The sequence below is a fragment of the Pinus tabuliformis genome, chromosome 3_2, assembly GCF_031772625.1.
Source record: "Pinus tabuliformis cultivar Carrire ecotype Pingquan chromosome 3_2, CPIR1, whole genome shotgun sequence".
NCBI lineage: Eukaryota > Viridiplantae > Streptophyta > Pinopsida > Pinales > Pinaceae > Pinus > Pinus tabuliformis.
The window spans coordinates 355,411,292-355,433,415 of record NC_142302.1 but is presented as its reverse complement, the minus strand read 5'-3'; the positions used below and the strand labels follow the sequence as shown (position 1 = coordinate 355,433,415).

General features: G+C 35.1%; 1 protein-coding gene across 1 annotated transcript; it reads left to right on the top strand.

The window, feature by feature from the left end:
• Positions 1–19,060: 19,060 nt before the first annotated feature.
• LOC149180930 (protein kinase STUNTED-like) lies at positions 19,061–20,203 on the top strand. Its single transcript, XM_089414036.1, has 4 exons — positions 19,061–19,379; positions 19,551–19,711; positions 19,864–19,940; positions 20,032–20,203. Exons 1-4 carry the CDS (start codon positions 19,076–19,078, stop codon positions 20,201–20,203), a joined length of 714 nt encoding a protein of 237 aa, XP_089270162.1. The 5' UTR covers positions 19,061–19,075.
• The last annotated feature ends 1,921 nt before the right edge of the window (positions 20,204–22,124 follow it).

Sequence of the window (22,124 nt, the reverse complement as noted above, 5' to 3'; positions counted from 1 at the left end):
GCCTTAGGGGGTGGTGGGTTCTTTTCCATAAGAGGTGTGTAGTTATTATGGGTAATTTCAAAATCAAGTTAGTGATTAGATCATGGAGGAGTGTAAGATCTAGTAATGCTTGTTATAACAATTCATTTCCTTGCTATTTTTGTTTGATGCACTATAATTTTTACATCGAACTCCCATAATTTTTTTAATTTTATCTATACCCATTGTTTGAAAGTTAGAGCTAAAAGGAGAAAATGCTCCATCTAAACTACACCAATCATTTCAATTCTTATACAAAGAAAATTTCTTTGGGTCACAAATTCAATGGAATAAAAAGAAAAAATAATTTAATGGCTTACAAAACTAATCTTAAGTATAATTGAGCCTCTATTAGAATGACGGAAGACTATTGTAGCTTACAAGGATTTGGTGATATATGAATGCATTGTGAGTAATAGATTTGGTGTTCAAGCCCCAACTCTTTGAGATTCATAAGAAAAAATACAAAATTATGCGGATAGGATGGATTGAAGAAGGAAAGAATGAATTAAATCCTATTGCATTTTTTATTGAAATGGAAGCAAAACCTAGGTCCATAAGTCTAACTAAATCAAAATTATTATGTCAAACTCACACACCAACATCATGTTTTGAAAAGTAAATACACCATAGGTAAACCCCAAACTTGGAAAATATTTTGGCCAGCAGTTTACGTAGCTATGCTTGAATGGAATTTATAGAGGTAAACTTGTGTTATCATCATCATTCTCTTATGGATGTGAAGTAGTGGATTTGTATGTTGTGTAAGGGATCAGGAATGGAATTTGAAACTCGACACTATTCTTATGGTGATTAGTTAGAGGATGAACTTTCCAAAATTGCATCATTCCTGAGTAATACGACATTGAGAGATTATACATTGCACATGATGAATGTACATGCACATATAGGATATTTATTAGGTTGAGTTGAAAGGGAATGGTGGAATGCAGGAAAGTTACAGAGAAAATTGTGGGAGATGGTGAAAATAATGAAAAATAGAACTTTTTTATAAAACCATTAGGGTAGATGAATATCTTAAAATGAATGTGCAGAATACAAATTACTTATGACATAATTTATTTTCAATAACGTACAAAAATTAATATATAGCTTGAAGAAATGTATTAGTATAAAATGTGTAATAAAACGTGTTCAGTAAATAGTTAAGTTTGAAATATAAATTTCTACCATTATGTTGGTCCTACATCAATCCTACAAGTTTTGAAATAATAATGGTCGTCCACCTAAATTTTCACTAATTTAAATATTTTTCTTCCCTCTAGAAATTAACTTTGATTTCTTGTTGAATTACTCCATTAGATTATTCAACTCAATGGGAATTTAAAAATTACTTGTTTGATTTTTAAATATCTCTTTCCTTATGTTTTATTCCAAACTCATTCTTTTTTTTTTGCTTTTTTCTTCTTCTTTGCTTAATTTTCTTTGTCTTCCAACTCACATAGCCCTTGACTCCCAAATTGGGGTAGATCCTCAAATCGAACCTCCGTTCAATTTACTTAATACGTGATCCTCCTCATTTAGAAATCAACACTAAATTCCTAATCAATATTTTCTTCATGATTTGTGAGTCGGTTTCAATAGCCAAAATGATGATTTCGTACACTAACTTTTGTGTGGAGGAACCTTTGTTTGAGAAATCACCCCAATATTTGAATGACACCCATCATATAATTTATAATTCTTCCTTTCCTTTGCATTTGTTTTCTTTCAATTCATTGTATATTCTCTCTTCTTGTTTATAAATGAACCATAATTGTCAAGTATGGGTCCCATTTCACTAAGGTATTGTTCACTTGCCTAAGTTTACTGTTGCCTCCGTCATCTCAAAGAATTCCATCTCATATTCTTTTATTGTCATATTACGAGGCCCAAGTTCGAAGAACTTTTGCATCATTTAATTCTGATAGTTTTTTATTAGATATTTGTTTTGAAAGTACTTCATGAATTGCCTCCAATTTATCATCTTATTATCCATATTTTTGACCTACTTTCAATGGTCACACCACGTGGACACCTTGCCCCGAAAGTGCCAAATGAATATTTTCCCTCAAAATATAGATGAGTATTGTTTAATTGAAGATGTTTTCTCATTCCCAATAACTAAGCCTCTACTTCCTCACACTTCTTATGGTTTCAATTAAGTGTAGGAGGATTGATTTTTTTAATCTCCCCTTTTATATGATAATTCTTAAAGTTCCTTAGTGGATGTCTCGATGGTGAAAGTTTTTTTTTGATATTGTAATTAGAGGATATATATGCTCACCTCTTATAATTCCTTGGGGAGTGAGACTAGTGGCTAATTGTAGTTCTAGATTTCCTTAAGTCCTCTCATTTACTAAATAGTCTATATCTTTTTGTTTGCTTAAATTCATAATTCTAATCTATTTCCTAATGCTAGTGTTTTAGAATTTGTAAAATTCAAGTATAGCAAATTCATTTACTTATTAATCTATAATAAATATTTCATTATCAAATACCTAGGTAATTACCTTCACATTTACACATCCCATTCTCTCAACTACCCCTTTATTCTTTTCTCTCTCATGTCCATGGTCATTTGAGATTGTCTCAGCATTGTGATGACTCATTCCTCTAACTTCCTTGTGTTCATCATTATACAAACCATGAGCATCTATTTTGTGTCCTATGTACTCATTTAAAACCTAATATAATCTATCATATACAACTTCATCTATGATATACAATGTGCATACCAAAACTCTAATAGAAAATAGAAAATAGAAAATATTGGATTTAAATAAAGTTGCACCTTTTTTAAATTCCATGAACATTCTTTGCTCCTGTATACCACTAGAATAATTCCTTTAACTTATTAAGAATTTAAATTAATTAATTCAAAATTATAAGTGAATATCAAACTTATACTCTTTATTTTATTTTCATCAACTATTCATTTTTCGAAATTTAAGTTTTCAGCTAAAAGCTATTTGAGGTTTTACAATTTTAATTAATTTCTCCCTTAATTTGACTTGATATTGTCTATAGGATCACCTTATATTTATGTTTCCTGCATCCCAATCCTAATTTCATGAATATATTTTACCATCTAGTATATTTCAATACACTACATTTGTGTTCCAATTTGATCTCTAAGTAAGGAGTTATGCCTCCTAAAACTAGAATAGTTCTTAATTGATCCCTTCAATATTTCACATGCAACTTTCTCATGCTAAATATGTTTTGCATTTGCATTATCTTGCTGGATATACCTATCCAACGTATTCCATTTTAGCTAGTTCTAATTGTGTGTTCTACAACCACATAGGCTACTTTGATTTCCCAACATCTAAAAATGTTATATAGGGAGTCAAGATGATACAAAAGCTCAAGAACCAAAATTCATAAGAAACATCACAATAAAAATGAATTGGTTTAGTTAATAGAAATGATTTTATGTACTAATCCTACTTTAGAACCTTCAAGCATGTTCTTTGTTGAATCTATGCACCTAAGCATATACGTGCATGTGAGTTTTAATTGATGAGTCAAATTGTCTAAGTCATTGAATACACCACCTAATAGACAAATATAGCATGTTGGTTGACTGAAAATGCGTATCAAATAAGTAGTTGATTTGGTTACCTTACAGGTTGGATGTACAGTTTATTTGTTAGTCAACTACAAATACAAGTAAACCAAATGGTTAAGTTAGTTGATCATCAGGTCAAGTTGACAAAGTACTACGCCAATAAGCACTTGATTGGTTCGACTAAAGTAATATGTCAGTTGAATATCAATGAAGTAATCCAATGTGATATTATAGTTAATCATTTCTTAGATCAAACAGATTAATATGTTATTCAATTGTTAGTAAGGTCAGCTAAAGTGATATATCAATAAACCATTAATTGATTTGACCAATGAAATGTGTTATTCAACTACGTAATCAAGTTAGTCAACTTTATGATTGAATCAAATGATATGATGGTGTCAATCAACTACTTAGTTACGCTAGTTGATCATCTCATCAAATAAACTAATAAAATACATGAGTCAACTATAGACATGATTCATTTGGGTAGTCAAATTATTCAACTATATATTTGAATTGGTCATTATAATATCACATGACCTCTATAGTGTGTGATAGGTAATCAATCACTTTTCCAATTACATAGAAAGAAAGGTGGAGACTATACATTTTATTATTAATTTGGTGTTCAAATGGAACTATAATACTATTATGCATTATATCTTCCAAGAAAACTTATTCAATTATTATTATATTTATAAATTTGTAGTACGAAATGATGATTACATGATAAGAGTTTTAGAATACTTCTAACAAGGTCGTCAATCATAAGAGCCAATGACTACAAAGAATCTAATATAACTAATTGATCAAGGTAGGAAGCAATATGATGTAACCTCAAGCTAAATGAAAATAAAATTTTAGTAGAACTCAAAGAAAACTAATTAATTCAACTTGACTAAAACAAACCTAATTTATCAAGATAAGAAGCAATATGATGTAACCTCAAGCCAAATGAAAATAAAATTTGAGTAGAACTTAAAGAAAATTAATTAATTCAACTAGACCAAAAAAAACCTATTGTAACCTTCATATACATAAGATTGAAATTGTAGGAGATGAAAGTAACTAAATAATTTAATTGGATAGGAAACGATCTATTGTAACCACCACTTGAATAAAACTAAAATTGTTGAAAATGAAAGAAAATAACTAGTTCAAATGGATAGGAAGAAATCAACTGTAACCACCAATTAAATAAATATGAATTGGCATAGAATGAGTAATCTACCTTATAGAAATGAAATATCAACTGAATTATAGGAAAATAAAGGATGACTAACTTGCAATGAAACACATAATTTATGCTAAAAATGGAAAGAATAAAGATTAAATGTTGACTCTGTCAATAAGTATCTTGCAACCCTGTACCGTGGAATTGATAAATATTGAAATCTACATAAAGTGAAAGAAAAATAATTATTCTAGTTTTTTGTCAATCTTATATAAGTAATGGGAGCAACACAACTTTCCAAATAAGCTAAAAAAGTAATCTTAATCAAATTACAAATAGGAAATACATTGAATTAATAGGAAATGTGTAGAATTTTAATATAGTATTAGCTTTGGAATTGTATAAGTAAATGAATGGAAATCTCAGATTTAAGTGAAGAAACCAAAAAACATACTAAGTCCATGCTAAAATACAATAGTACCCAGAAAAGGATGGGATCCTACATTCTTAGGCAAGGTACTAGGTGCAATTGTAGTTGACGTGGCATTAGTACTGGTGTCTGAAATGATGACAAAAGTGTTAGAAAACATAGAGAGATCAAATATCGATTACACACACAACACCAAACACACTATGATATATTTATTGATAATAACAATTACACATAGATAGGACATAAATCTCCCACTTCTGCACATCTAGATCATAGCTACAACTCATACATAGGAAACAACAACTTCTATATTGATGATTGGGAACTCTCAATGAAAACTCATGACAACACATGGAAGCATTACTTCAAATACCCTCCCTTAATTCTTACATGAAAACATTGAAAACACATATTACAACATCAAGGATAGTATTTCTCTCGCTGGTCTTCATCAACACTCACATCCACTCCGGAATCTCACAAACACTGCTCTTTTACAACCACATCTTTGAGTTGTCACCTAGCCTCCATTTAAAATGTAACTGCCTCTCGCCATCATTGACAAAATTTTAAATATAGACAATATTGACACCTTAGCTCATTGGGACTTCTGCGATAAGAGTCATAAAGAAATGAGCCATCCTATGGACTAGCCACCATCTATCGGATTTTCGCTTTTATTTATCCATCATTTCCTAAGATGGAGTTTTGGATACTGAATGTGTTCAAAAGTTGATCAAACAAATTGACCTTATTAACACAAGAATTTATTAGATATCATTTTTTCGGATTCAACTGCGTTAAGTAAGTCATTCATCTATGACCATTTCCATGAGAGGTAGCCGTAACTGACTAATTTCTCATGATTTTTGAATAGCCCACTTAGCATTCATTCCATCAGGTCATGCTCACAGGGGTGAAGAAGTGGTATTGAAACTAGTGAAATAAACCACATAGCGTCAATCGTCACTTCCGCGGCTTGCACCCAGTAACCAGGACTTCCTGGGAGGTTACCCATCCCAGATAGCAATGAGTGCTAAGTGGACTATTCAAAAATCATGAGAAATTAGTCAGTTAACACTACCTCCCATGGAAATGGTCATAGATGAATAACCTACTTAACGTAGTTGAATCCAAAAAAATGATATCTAATATAATGCACTGCGAAAACCCCCAATACAAGACTTTATGTTTTAGACACCATGGCTTCTAGCTTGAGAACCACCAACCCTTTTTATAAGCAATAAACACACAAGAATTGATGTTTTCAGACACGAGTGCTTCCAGTTTAAGAACGACCAACCCTTTTTATAACCAATAAAAATATAAACACCAACACGATCTCTCAATTGTAGATGCACACTAGATCAAACCAAATATATGTTGATCCATGTTATCCACAAGTAGATCGCATCTTCTTATACAAATATTTGTCCACAATGGAACTTCAAACAGCTGAAACAACACTAGCTCTTCATAATTCTCCTTTCCATGCAACTATCCATAATCCATACACAAATCAAATATTAATAAAAGTAATAGACCAAGCACTTTATTAAACTAATATATGTACAAAGGATTATAATCGATAAGATTTCATGATCTTATCCCCTCTCATGAGAGAGTCAGGGCTAAACTATCTATGATACCATATTAGAAAAATATAAGAGAGAGCAAAGAGAAATTAGACACACAAATCACACGCTTTTTTTTTTATTGATCACATAAGGAAGTCACATATATAAGAATTAGACCACTAACTTCTAGATGATAAGATTTGAAGAAGGTGGATCTATGACTCATAGAAAACTCACACACTTAAGGAAATAACTACTTCTAGAAGGACACCTATGGACTCATAATGACAACTCACAAAAACATATGGAATCATTAATTAAATAAAAAAGGTGGTTAAGTAGTTATGGCCAAGAAATGTGATCCATTTTTTTTAACAACCTTTACATACACATTTGTCTCTACCAAAAATAACACACCGTGCCACTTCATCGATTAAAAACTTAAGGTGTAATATTTGTGGTGTTGTCGCTCCTAGACACAACCCGTCTGATTGAGGAGAGGTCAGTTCCTAAGACATCTTAGTGTCTCTCGAAGATAATACATTAATTCTCAAAAGATAGATGTAAAATGATTTTAAAGTTGGTTCAATTACCTTTCACAAAGGTAGATTTAAACATACAGATAAACAATATAGATCTTCTTGAGAATAAATGTCCAAGCTTGGTGGCCTACACATAGTAAATGTAATTCAATTTATCGTTGCAGTAAATATGGGAATGAGAAAAATAAGGAACGAATTCAGCACAAAGGGCTAGACAGATCCAGAATCCTAAGCAGTAACTTCGAGTAGAATCATGAAAGAATAAGGAAATGAAGTGCAAAAATTATGGAGCACATTTTAAGGTTTCCAAATCAATATTTCAAAGGTAATTTCTAATACAATATAACATAGTAAATCTTCAATCTCAAGGGTACTATCTGCTATAGTATAACTCAAGTAAATCCATGATTTATGAGTGAATCCAACAACTACAACTTACATAATTTTTTATGAAGAGAAAGACATATGTAGTGACATATGATGAAGAACACATACTACACATTCCTATGCATGGAACCAATAGATATTCTTCATTAATTTTAAAAAATGGAGTCCATATCACACGATAAAACTTTTGAAATTTGTATAAAGATTACCACCTCAGGACCAAGCAATTAAACTAAAACTTGGAACCTCTCTCTAAAAATAGAATTTAGAATCACTAAAAAGAAAAAATTTGGACCTCTGAGAAATTTTTTTTGGAACCATTATAATGAGTTTCCTCTTCCATTTTATAGGGAGAGAGGGCTGAAAAAATAATTAAAAAATATCTCAAAATGCTCCAGCTGTCTGAACTACTAGTTGTCTGAGCATGCGAATGACTTAACTGTCCTAATAATTGCATAACGAACTTGATTCTTTTCTTGAAAGTGAAAAACTAACAAACCATGGAAAATGTGAGGTGTCCTGATTGACACAACAAAATATCTCAAATGTTGATTACTCAAATTTCCTTTTATCAGTGTATGTCTTTTCAACGATATTCCTTCACCGTTACTCGCCGATTTGCTTATCGTTTTCTACCTTTAACAGCTTGAACCTTCCCTTTTTAGATCTAAACATGGACAAGAGTTGTGGTGTAAGAGGTGTTGTGTAGATTATCCGCTGACCCATCCATTGTCCTTGCTCTCTTTGTTTCTGTATCAAATTCTAACACATCTCTTATCATTACCATAATGCAACTTCAGAGGCGCAATAGCTATTAACTTCATTTAAAATTACATGAACACAAAATTTTGATGACTTTAGCCCATCTGTGCTTAGATCCTTATTTCTCATACTCCATAGAACCACTACTTTTGAGCACTAGTATAGCACTTAGGGGAAGCACTGCAAATGGTGAAAACAATGCATATACAAACATAAACTAAAACAAATAGATAAATACACAAATAATACTTAATGAAGCAAATAATTAAACAAAATAATGGAAAAAGGCTCTCTTTATTAACTGTTGGTGGTAGAAGATGAATACAATAGATGAATACTAAACACTTGAAGAGAATTATTTGAGATATGGCACTCAAAAATCCTCAGTAAGGAGGTTCCTTTCCTCAATCTCTTCACAAGCTTCTCATCTCTCTCAAAGAAGTATGAAGACTCTCTCAATGGTAGACTCTTCCTTCACTGGGATGATGGATTGCTTAGAAGCAATATGGCCAAAATATTCATCCTCTTACTTCTTCTTCTTCAAAAATGAAATTTAGGGTTTCTTTGATAGAAATTTGGCCAACATAACATTGTCTCATCTTTTGGTTCTCCCATGGCTTGTTTATATAGAATTTTTTAAATCCATCTTCCCTCTTTTGGTTCATGAATGATAATTACTTACGAGTAGGAAATATGATTCCATTGGTGGCTTTATATCTTCAAGGTGACACGAATTCAACTTTCCTTGATTGATATCCTCTCATGGAAACATCTTCCTAGTGTGGGAAGTGGTCTTGAATTTGTTGAGTCGACCATTTCTCAACCGTGTGTCTTTTGAAGGAAATATTGTGTGTTTCAAGGCTATCGAAGAAGAAGTTAAACAAACTTCAATTTTTAATTCCATATAATTTGGATCTTAGGAGAAATTAAATTTTTTGAACTTCATAATGTCTTCACCTGGAAAATCTTCAATTATGAATTTTATTGGACAACTTTAGGTGTATTCTAGATTCTACAAGCATGTGTATGATTGTTTGGTGTTAACAGTTTCCCCCTAATATATGAGGTTAGGAGAAAAAATATAGTTGAAATACATCATGTTTTTTTGTTCTAAAGGAGAAACTAATCAACTTCTTGAGGGAGAGAATAACTTGTTAGAGAGATGAGTAGGGAAACCATTTGACTGAGCATAAAGGATAACAATGCTCTAAAGAAAACCTCAAAAGTAAAAAGTGTCTATATGAGGTGGGCATGTCCCATGATCGTTATGATGACTAGTGACAAATTATTAAAATCAAACACGAAATATGTATGCACAATCAACACTGTGGTGATTGACATGTTGATGGTTGATGATGATAATTGCTGACACCCTCAAGGGAATTTCTTGACAAATAGACAGGATTTGGTGCCCCCATGCATAAGAAAGGTGAAGCACTTATTGAGTGAGGTGTTAAGGTATGCATGGATCTTCTACTTTGGGTACCTACCCTACATCACGATGTAAGAAATGTTGAATGCAGTTCTTATTGATATGTTGGTCTTTGACTAAATGAAAGAACCGCAATGGTCATTCAGTACGGTAGCCCTTCACATGAAAATGTCTGTTGATGTTGCATGTCAGGGGGATCGATGATATTAATGAGAAATAGTGATTCCCATTATTCCACCTAAGGATTTCCCTTAAAAGGGGGGAGTTTCCAAGTTATAGCATCAATACTAGAATATGGATGTTAAATTCGACAGGAAAGAAGTGTTAACTGCCTGAGAGCAATCAATATAAGGTGAAAACAGACTGTAATGGTGTGGGTTAGATAGGGAATGATAATGAAAGTTGATGATATGAATGGATATGGACAATTGTCCCAAGGTTAGAGCTATAATGCAAGTGGTGGTAGTCAAAACACTTTTTTTTTGACATGGATGGCGCTGGAGTTGGTAGGACTTCCATGGTAGGTGCAGTTATCTTCTAACTTTCATGAAGAGGGTAAATGAATGTGGATGTTGTACGAGCATTGACCAAGGTTGACTAGAATCTGTCTTTGGGTAAAGAGACATGAAAATATGTGCGTGAACCTTCTTCTTAAAAAAACTTTGTACACTTGCCAAAAGAATGTGAAGGTTGTTTGGATCTATAGAAATGGAGATGGGTACCCCATGATAATGGTTACCTTCATAATGATGGAAGTATGGTGGTTTTTCTTAAGGCGGGGGCCCCATTGATTGGTCTTCGTGTTGGGCTGATGAGGCGAATGAAGTGACGCAGATGGTCTACTGTAATATGGGTGAATGGTAGCACAAATGCAGAACGTGATGGTGCACAAAACTCCTCAACAAGGAGGTTCCTTTCCTCAATCTATTTGCAAGTTTCTCCTCTCTCTCAGCAAAGTATGAATACTCTCTCAATGGTGGGCTCACCCTTCACTAGGATGATGGATTGCTTAGAAGAAATATGGCCAACATACTAATGTTCCTACTTATTCTACTTCAACAATGAAATGTAGGGTTTCTCTGATAGAAATTTGGCTAGCATTTCGTTCCCTCGTGGCCTATTTATATAGGATCTTTTCAATCCACCTTCCCTCTACTAGTTAATGAATGACAATGACTTATGAGTAGGACAAAATGATTCCAAAGAGGGAAGCATATCTTCTAGGCGACTCGAATTTAGTTTTCCTTGAGTGAGATCCTGTCACGGAACTGTCTTCCAAGTGTGGGAGCTTGTCCCAAATTTGATGAGTCAACAATTTTCTAGACTACATGAATTTTGAAGGAAATACGCTACTTTGTGTGGCTATCAAAGAAAAATCCATGCAGAATTCAACTTTTTAATTCCATATACTTTTTACATTAGGAGATATGTACGATTTTCTAGTGTTAACAGTTGTAATTCCCCTAGCTCATGTTTTTCTTAGCCCCCTTATTGTTTCTCCTCTATCAGACCATGTGCCATGACCATAGCTCAACGCTGAGGTGTTAAGACCTTTAACATCCTCCTAGAGGCCTATCTATTAGTGTATTTTCTCTTCCACCTTTGATTCCTTTAAGTCTCCCACAACCATGAGTCATCAATGCATCAAATATCTCTTCATCGACAATTATTCGAATTTGAAATTAAAAAAAAGTTATGATATCTTCCTCTCCTCATGGGCTCCATAGCACTTGGGTGCTTGTCCCTTTCTATGTCCTTGACCCTCTCAGTGTTCATGACCAAATGGCACTTAACATTGCAGCCTCTTCAGATTGACACTTTTGATAAAATAATTTGACAGGAGTTATGAAAACTCCATCCTCAAAAAAATTGACCTCTGAAATGACGTCATGCTAACACCATCATATTCATGACGCACATTATTATCAAAGACACGTGTCACCTAGAGTTTCCCCTTTTGGCCCTCAAAAATGTCAAACCTGACTGCCAAATTTCCACCACACTCTTGCTCCATGTTGACATCATCTGCCACGTATTCTCCTCAAGACCAGTCATCAACTGTCATGAGTCTTCTTCAGAGGTCAGAGAAAGGGTCCCTCGGGTCCTTTGTTTTTCAATTATTTCCTTTGTATTTCTTCTTCTTAGAAACTTCGAGTCTTTTCAAAGAATTTCAATTTTTACGGAGTTACAAAACTCCGAAGTTCTGATATCACTGTGCTCTGAGGTCTAGCCTTCCGATGTTTTGATATAGCCAGCCTTCAAAATGCCTGCTTTGATATTCCCCTCTTCGACATGTCATTTCAAGTCCATTTTAACTTAAATGCTTTGGCCCTCCTGTTTCGACCTCTGATCTCCCTATTATTCCTTTTTCTATGAGGTTTTGATATTGGGTCCTGATGGCCGACCTTCCTTTCTCATTTCGGCCTCCTAAAATTGAGGAACTTCATCTTCATTTCCCTTTTCAGCTCTCCCTTTTGATTTCGGCCTTCGATTTTTGTCTTTCCCTTGTGGGCAACCAAGATTGCACCTATCCTCCTTTGTACGAGGGAAACAATATAGGACCATTTGACCCAAACTCATGACGGTATGGAAGACAACAACATTGGCTTCAATTAGGGACAACATATTGTGAGAAATGCATTGAGAACCTGTAGACTAGTGCCTTTATCTATTTTGCAGGGAGTCATCTTATTCAAGTACATAAAAATCAAAACAAAAAAAGGTAATAAGATCTTAAAACATTACTGGTATGTACAACGGCTCACCGGTATATAGAGTGGGTAAAAATGGACCTCCTCAATGCTAAAAATAGAGCTTGAGAAATTGACCATTCACAGGTAGTCCAAGGACCTCACCATCCAATTCTTCTAGTACGAATTTGTTGTTTCCCTTTGCTTTAGATATCTTGAAAGGTCCAAAGCACAAGGGATTAAACTTCCCATGATTTCCTTTGTCCTCACTCTTAGCATCCCATCTGAGCACCAAAATCTCCTAGTTGTAAGGATCTGTCCCTTACCCTTTTCTCAAAGAGAGCCTTCACATTTTCTTGATATTTAAGCATATTCTGAGTTAACTCCCCTCATTCTATTGAAGCTCTACCAGCTAATTGATTCTCCTGGTCGTAGAATTTGGCTCATCATCAGCATCCAAGGTTAATTTTAGGGGCGAATAATCGCCCAAAGGCGAAATTTAAGGCTTTTTATATTTTAATGGGGCGAATTTTTAATTAAAATAATATTTTTTTTTTTATATAATTAGCCCATATTTTATTTAAAAATTAATTTATTTTTTTATTTTAGCCCAGGGCGGATAAACTAACCGAATTGTATTTGATCAAAATAGCCCCATTTTGATATTTGCGGAATGGTATTTGATCAAAATCGCCCCCATTTTGATTTACAGTTTGGATTTTCTGGTTTGGGAGTGGTTTGTGAGGGTCGATTTGGTCCCTAGAGTGGTTTGTGAGGGTCGATTTGGTCATGGGATGTTAGATTTATTTTGAAATGGAGGGCAGAGCGAGGGCGGCTCCCTGTTTTGAGGGATTCAGCCCGCTGTTTTGGTGTATATGGCTCCCTGGGTTTTTGTATAAAAATGGTTTTGAAATAGGTTTTTTCATCCTAGTTCACAAATCTAGCAGCAGCAGTTTCAGTGGGATATTCTTGCATTTTCATATTTGAATCCGCTTATTCTTCTCTGTTTTCGGTATCCATTGTTTCTTGGATTTGAATGGCTCATGCCACTGCAGCAGCAACAACAACAGTCGGTACGGAAAGTTATCAGTACTTACCCTAAATATTACAGCATTTGGATGTTTGCAGTCTGCCAGTATCCCAAGATGAATATTGTGATGGAGAAGGCAACTTCCTGCTTCTGATTCCCATGTATTGTTCGTGTTGGTTTAAATAATATTTCTGCACCATTTTTGCAGTAACTTTCTGGTCATTGCTGTTTTATCTGTTGCTTATATCATGCCTATTTCGTTAAATGTCCGTTTCTTTTTCCTTTGGTTTTACCTTTCATTCTGTTAGCTTTCTTATAGCTGTAGATTGTGCTCATTTTTGTGCAATCCAGATGTGTTCTTGGGTGTTTTTGGTCAAAATACGCGGTCATTTTTATTTTCAGGGTTATTTTATCAGATGATAGGTTAATTTCAAATTTCAATTCGCTGAATATGTTGTGCTTCTTTGGCACAGTACGTCATATTGTTTATTGCGGTGATAAGGGCCAGAGCATATCGAAAGTTAATCCCATGTGCATATCGAAAGTTAATCCCAGTACCATCATCGATTGCACACTCAATTTGTTCCCACTGCTCTTCGCTTGCTGCTTTCAAACACAAAATAATATCTTTGACTATAACATCTTCATACATAGTATGATCAAAATTTGAACTTGGTTTTATTCCAGAGTGAAGCATGTGAGCAGATTGAGCATGCAACAAAATTTCCTCGTAGCCTTGCTTGGCATCCATAGACTCTAGAAGCGTTTCCATTCCCAATATTAGATTTCTCCTTATTATCCACAAAATTACCCTTACAGAATCAATTAAGACAATGTCATCTTTATTGTTCGGGTCAGATTCACTAGAAGTATTTGAATATGGAAATTTTCCCATCTTTACAGAAGTATCTATATCCCACAATAATGCACAAGTCTCATCAAACCCTGAGGCATCAATGTTATCCAAAGAAAAATCCATAGCTTCTTTTATCTGATTTCTTTCCAGGGTGAAGGCTTTCAATGTGTCTTCGAATCCGCCTTTTTGTTTGTCAATTGAGGAGCGCTCTAGATCAACCCACCCACTCTTTCCAGCAGTATAAGTGGCACTACAACCTTTCTCCTTTTCTAGACTTCTCATGCCTTCCTGTTGGGATAAAAATGGTGGTATCCATTGTCCACTTTCAGTTACCATGGTGAAAAGCCTTGTCTACGGTGTTTGAAGTAGTTTTTCTTGAGAAAATGAATAGGTCGGAAAAATGTAGTATGTATGCTCCTTTAATCTAGGGTCAACTAAGAAATTCATCAATTGAAGGTCACGTCCCCTTCCCATTATTTCTTGCTTATAAGCACAACTACAATCAACCACACACATTGCCATGGTGTCGATCATGTTCATTTGATGCTCATCATCTTGGAAAGGAAGTGTAACCAATTCACCCTAGCTAAACTCTTGCATTTCATCCTCGACTGCCTTACCATCTACTTTGGTCATGAAAACAATGAAACTGATGTTCCATTGCCTTATTCGTTCTTCTTCCATTCTCGGTTGCCTCATTCTATTAATGGCATTAGGACTAGGCCAATCTAATGTCAGTGAAAGACAATTCTCATCCACCTGGCGCACTAGACTTTTTATATAAGGATTAGTTGTCTGAAGATCTTCATTATCAAGTATACTAATTGGCCTTCTACTTGAATTAATCTCATTGGCTAGTTCATCGAACCAACCTACCAGTTGTGAGACTACCTCAAAACTCAGATTTGCAAAATCCAGCTCTATGTCTGAAGATTCTTTTTGCACGATTGTTAACTTTGGATGTGAAATGACCAGGCTACGTTCCCTTGGAGTAGTATCTATAAGCACAGAATAGCTGGTGGAAATGAGTTCAACCATGGACTTGGAAGGACCTCCATTATCCCAAGGCAATTTTCTACTCCGACAACAACAGATAATTGTGGTATTTTCTCAAACAAATGTGTAGCCTACTTTTGCAGGAGTCTTTCAATTCTCTCTTGCCTCATTAAGAATACAACAATGTCACCAAAATCCTCCCTTATAAAATTATGGAAGACAGTTACCAATGTTGTGTTAATATAATCTGGTTCTACGTTGTCAATATGTAGAATTTATACAACATATCGTTGTTCATTAGCCATGAAGTTTGCCAAAACATTCAGTGCATCTTCATCTGGAGCTATAAGAAGTTATTCTTTTGTTCTATTCTCAAGTGACTACTTGTTATTGGAAAGCTTAATCCCATGTCAATGTTCTTTGAAAACCATATGTGTGAACATGGATTCAGAATCCACATATTGGTTTTGTTCTTCAGAAATGCATGTACCTGCAATAGACCTCAATTTAGCCTCTGCAACATTTTTGAGCATGACCATGGCAATTCCCACCTCGTTTATTGTTTTCTTATCATTTGGAAAATTGAAGGAAACTGTTTGAGAACCTTTGACATCCCCTGCATTATATATCAGTTGGATCCCACAAAAAGGAGCAGCAACCAAATTTACCATATTCCATTCCATATAAATACCCCCAGAATTTGTCAGAGCCTGAGGATGATTTTCCTAAATTTGAAGGTAGTTCTGGTAACAAGCAATTTCTTCGTCCACTTTCCCCATAAATTTTCAATGCATCACCCAGGTTATTCTATACCTCCAAAAAGATGGAGTCCAGGATGATAGAATATTTCTAGAGTGGTAATGCCAACTCTTGTTCATAAAAAGCGTTGGATAAATACCCGAAGGCAAATAGATAGTCAATACACAATTGGATTGTTGGTTGGTAGCGTAAAATTACATCTTGAAGCTCTCTCATAGCCTTTAATACATTTCCTTGGCTCAATTGAACATCCAAATATAGGCTTCAACCTGATTGCCCCCTTATAATAAACAAGGGCCTTCTGTAAACCCCCTGCTTCCATTAATAGCCCAGCCAAGCACAAATACTCCAGTCCAAATGATGATGATGCTACGGGTCCCTCAAAAAGTATAAAAACTTCATTCACTAGGCAATGCAATTATTGCATAGTTCTAACTGGGGAAAAGGAAGCAAATTATCTTGCCTAGTAAATAACTCGCTTCCTTGATCATAAACATGATTGGGACCAGGATATTTTCCACGATCAAAGGTTATTGGAACCTTCAACATAGGAAATCGCAAACATATGCATCGAGTGGCCTTGTCACATAATTTTGGTGTATCATATTGTGAGCTCAAGTTAATATGCAATGATATTTCTGTCCCTAATAATCTCTGATGGAAGAAATTCTACAGCGTACTATACTACTATTGTGGTTCTTTCAGAATTGTGGTTCTTTGTCATAGTAGTATAGTACGCTGTTCCTGAGATTACCTTTGGTTCTGTTCTGAGATCTGTAGAGAATTGTTGAGCAAGGGGGAGGATAGCTTCATCTTAAAGCATCCCTCTACCCAACGTTAAGCTTGATGGGAAGAATTATCCTATCTTCAAGTGAAGGGTGCTAAACATATAATTGAAGAATTGATTGTTAAGACTTCTGGAGGGTAAGAAGACAAATTGCACTGTTGCTAAAGAATTAGTAAAGATATAAGACAAATTGCACTGTTATATAGAGTGTCTATACAACAGTCTATATATTACAACTAAGTACAATGAGTCTCTCTTTGTGGTTAATTGTACTATACCTTGGGTGCCAACATTCATAATTCTTGTTGTTGAACCAAGCTCTCCAGTTGCAGCAATAAGCTCGACACCTTTTGTCTTATTGATTGCATTCTTTGAACAATGTTACTCAAGCCAATCCTTAAACCTTGGATTGATCAACTGATCTCTAAAGAACATTGCATCATGATGTTGTTCATCCCCTCTTCTACAATTTCTCTCTTATAGATGCATTCTTTGATTGTTCAAGGCCTCCTCCTTAATGACATTTGAGGGATAATTTTGCCTCCTTCCTTGTCTTAACATAAACTTGGTTTTGTTATCCATCTTTCACATGGCTGCTACGATCCATGGTCACTTCTGAAAATTGCTTGCAAGGTTATCTTGGCTTCATTATGCATTGTTTTTTCCTTTTGGAAACTCATCCTTCCTTGAGGATTGTCTAGCATCTACTACCTCAATTTGGATTTCTTGGATCAATTTAGTGCTCTCGTTCTCCTTTTGGACCAGTTGTCCATTCTCCTCACATGCAAAGCATGCATTCACATAAAATTCACCAATTTTAAAAATAAAAGGTTACCTGGCCTCTTCTGATGCCTCCAACATCAAATTTTGTCTTCCTTCCATGCTTTAGGAAGGTACTCCTTCTCTTTCTTCTATTCTTATGACAACTATGAATGATTGTCCCTCTTGAAAATCCTTATCATCTGCATCTATACACATAGCATCAGTATCATAATCACCAAGCTCTTTAGCCCCATATGGTATATATGTTACGAGCACTTCTAGCTAACCTCCCATGAGACTTTCATTTATTGTCTCATCGACATCCTCTTTGTGTAGCTCCCTCTACTGTTATGATGCTTTTTCCACCATATCTTCTATCAACAAATCCATATGTTGATTTGAACTCTTTATGCAGTCCATGAGACTCTCTGATAGTCTCTCTTCAACATCTTCCTCATCATCAAGGACTATTCCCTGCTCTGGTTCAAAATAGTGAACTAATTCAACTTTAGGCTCAACAGGTGCTTCATCTTCCTCCCTAGCTTTCTAGCTTTAGGGGTCTTCCTCTTAAAATCTTTTTTCTGACAAGTAATTTGGCCTTCTTCCTTAGGTCCCATCTCTACCTTTGGTATTCTCTTTCAAGCCTCATTTTGACTATGTTGAATCTCTCCTTCAACTCATAAATCTCCTTTTCAATTTCTTCTTTACTCATGCCATTTTCCTTGGCATGCTTCTCCCTTTTGTTATGGCATCCATGAGAACTGGTTAGTAGTGGGTAGTTCTTAACCAAAAGGTTCCCAAAAGGGCGACTTCGGGACTGATTACAGAGAAAGGAGAATCAGTACCTGGATGGCCCCTCTTACGTGGAGCCGATTCACTGACCAAGCTTCCTACTCCACAGTCTACATCAAAACAAACATCTGTAGTTGAATGGGCACTACAGTTGCCAAATAGGCTTACACAGGCAACTGGAGAGCTTCATTTGAAAGGACAGATTATGCAGAAGGTTTGAAACTATGAACATGAAGCTCGGTCTTCAAATGAGGTAGCACCAATTGAAGCATGCTCTAAAGAAGAAGGGTTTCCTTGCAGTCAGCAGAATGATTCTGATCGAGAAGAAAATTGTTTGGCAAGGAGATTAGAGTTCCTTTGTCAAAGTAAAACCTGCAGGCATTTTACATATCAGGAGTTTCAATCTGCTACTTCTGGTTTTTCAACAGGTTGCATTTGTAGTTTTCCTCATGGAGTTTTTCATTTCTGTGCTTCTGTTTTGAATGGGAAATTTCCCTTGAAATGTATATTAACCTTGTGAACTCAATTCAATTATGTAACATCCTTATTCTTGCAGGGAATTTTATAGGAAGAGGAGGCTGCAGTAAGGTGTACAAAGGATTTCTTCCTGATGGACAATCGGTGGCAGTGAAAATCTTGAATTCATCATCCAAAACAGAGCAAGAGCTTCTTTCTGAAGTTGAGATTCTTACTCTATTGAAGCACAACCATGTCATTACACTTATCGGTTACTGTGCAGAAGGCCTTAACCGCCTTCTGGTGTATAATTTTGTATCCAGAGGAAACCTTGAAGAGAATCTCCATGGTATATACTCAATAGTATTGCATTTTAAGAATCATGAAATCGTGTAGAAATATTAAGCAGTAGTACGTTTTAAGCATCATAGTGTTATGTATTGTATGGCAGGGTCTTTCATTTTCTCTTTTCTGAGATTTGATTATAGTCCTAGCTATTGACTATGTATATATTTTTCAGGAGGAGAGGAAAAGCCAATACTTCCTTGGAAAGTGCGATTAAAAGTGGCTGTAGGAGTTGCTGAAGCATTAGATTACTTGCATAATGGCTTTTCTCAATCTGTCATTCATGGAGATGTAAAGTCTTCCAATATCTTGCTTTCTGAAGAGTTTGAACCACAGGTATAAATCTTTTTACTGCAAGAAGAATCAAGACTAAATTGCACAATTCAGTATTTGAAGAGATCTTAGTGATCTAGACTTGTAAACTGAAACTTGGAATTCTGCACTAATGAAAAATTTCAACAGAATTAATGTGCGTGTTATTATAATAGTTGTCAGATTTTGGGCTAGCAAGGTGGGCACCAACATCTTCATATATCACTTGCAGCGATGTTTTAGGAACATTTGGGTATGTAAGCATCTTCCCAGTTTCGATTGGCCATTTTCAGATTAAAGCTATCCAATTTGTAAATTCACTAATTGTGATTGTAGTTTGACAGGTATCTTGCTCCAGAATACTTTGTTTATGGAAAGGTTAATGAGAAGACGGATGTGTATGCATTTGGTGTGGTCCTTCTTGAGCTAATAACTGGAAGGAAGCCAATTGATACAGCAAGTCCCAAGGGTCAAGAAAGCCTGATTATGTGGGTAAGTCCTAGTTTTTACAGTTGACTCTCTTCTTCATGTTTATTTATATTGATTATCCTTATTAGGGGCTCATGTTTAACCTTCTGTAAATGTTGAAACCATGCAAGACCACTCTTACAGGATGGGAATATGGAAAGTCTTGCTGACAAATGTTTGCAAAATGTTTATGATACAAATGAAATGCATAGAATGATGCTTGCTGCTACGCTTTGTCTAAGGGAAACATCTCATTACCGTCCTTGCATGAGCAGAGTAATTTATCTTCCTCTATTCATTTCTATATGCTTCAGGGGCTTGTTTTTACTACCTCGTGTGTTTTTTGAGGGTATTCTTTACCTGCAAAAATTACTTTAGGGTGCAATTTTTCTTACATTTTCTTTTAGCTATAAAACACTCTATGTTAACCACATCTGTTCATCTCTGCTTACTCTTTAATACCAAGATATGATTAATGGCAGATTTTAAAACTACTACAAGGAGAAGATGAGAGGACTGACTGGGCGTGGTGCCAGAATACAATGATCAAGGATATGGATACTTCAGATGAGGATGACATTGTAGAAAATCAGGGGGGGCATGATATACAAACCCATCTCACCCTTGCCATGCTTGGGGTGGATGATGATACGGTATCACTTAGTAGCACAGATCATAGTGTGGGCATTTTGCCAACAAACAATTCTTTGGAAGATTACGGACTGCGCCGATGTAGCAATTCATCAAGCTTTTAATTCAAGATTAAAAGAAGTGAGTTTCGTTGCCAGCAATACATTTGTTTATGGTTGCTTTATAAGTTTCCCATGGCCACAGTGGTTTCATATTCTTATATGGCTAGGAATGTGACGTATTATGCTAGACCTCAAAGAATAGCTAAGGATTGTATGAAAACTAGGGGATTGAACAATAACATTGACTTCGTTAAAGCATTCCTTGAAGTTAGAAGCAAGCTCATGGGCGGAAAGGAAGATCAAGATGTCAGTACTCCATTATCTTGGCTGCAGATCTGAGCAATGTTTGACTAGTTGGCATCTTTTGTTGGCATGCTGATTTTTTCAGTGTCGTGTCCACATTTCTACTTTTTACTGTCAATCTCATGTAAATAGTGAAAATGGATCTACGGTGTTCATTACACTGCTCTGGGTAGACAAGTACCAAGAAGAGTAACTTTTTGGTAATGCTACTATATTGTCAATTCAGAAGTGGTGGAGAGAACCGTAGAAAGAACTACCCACTACTAACCAGTTCTCATGGATGCCAGGTTGATTGATCAAATGGATCAAATGTGCTGAAGCTTGAGATCCTTCTTTGATGCGCCATAAGGGCCATGCCTGATGCGTTTTTGGTCTAACAAAAGGACCAAGGGTTCAAATAGTTAATGGTTAGCATTCACCAACTATTAAAACAGAGTAGCCATGTCTAATTTTCAAATTTCATTTATAACACTAGCAATTTTTATTGCATAATATCAGGAATGAACAGATGCAGGGTTTGATTCAGGTTGAATATCACAGAAGACAATGCAAAGGTGTACCGGTGAATACTATGGTATTAATGAGAATCAAAAGTTAAAAGCTACACAGTAGAATGCATTTATTCATCTTCAAGGATATCACAGCACACACCACACTGCATTTTCACTTTTCATCCATAGAAATGTTTCCATCGATGGAAGGATTTATGGTTAACAATAGCAATAACTAAAGACCTTGTCACCATACTAATGTGCATATTCATCACTTATTGTAAAGGACTGAACCTAATTCTTTTTTATTTAATTACCAAGCCATAATCATGACAATATCCACAAAATTCAATAAGAATGGTTTAGGTTGTGTAAAATTCCACCACTATATGTTCGTGTGTCATATTCCTTCCATGGTACCATTTTGCTACATAATAACATGAAGAGACAGGTACCATTCTGCTGACTTAACAACATACTAAT

What these genes read in the sequence shown, in the direction of transcription:
- LOC149180930 (XM_089414036.1), top strand. Translation starts at nt 19,076, where the DNA reads ATGTATATTAACCTTGTGAACTCAATTCAATTATGTAACATCCTTATT. An exon ending in CTGAAGAGTTTGAACCACAG is followed by an intron (nt 19,712 to 19,863) that starts GTATAAATCTTT and finishes TTATTATAATAG; the next exon opens with TTGTCAGATTTTGGGCTAGC. An exon ending in GATGTTTTAGGAACATTTGG is followed by an intron (nt 19,941 to 20,031) that starts GTATGTAAGCAT and finishes GTAGTTTGACAG; the next exon opens with GTATCTTGCTCCAGAATACT.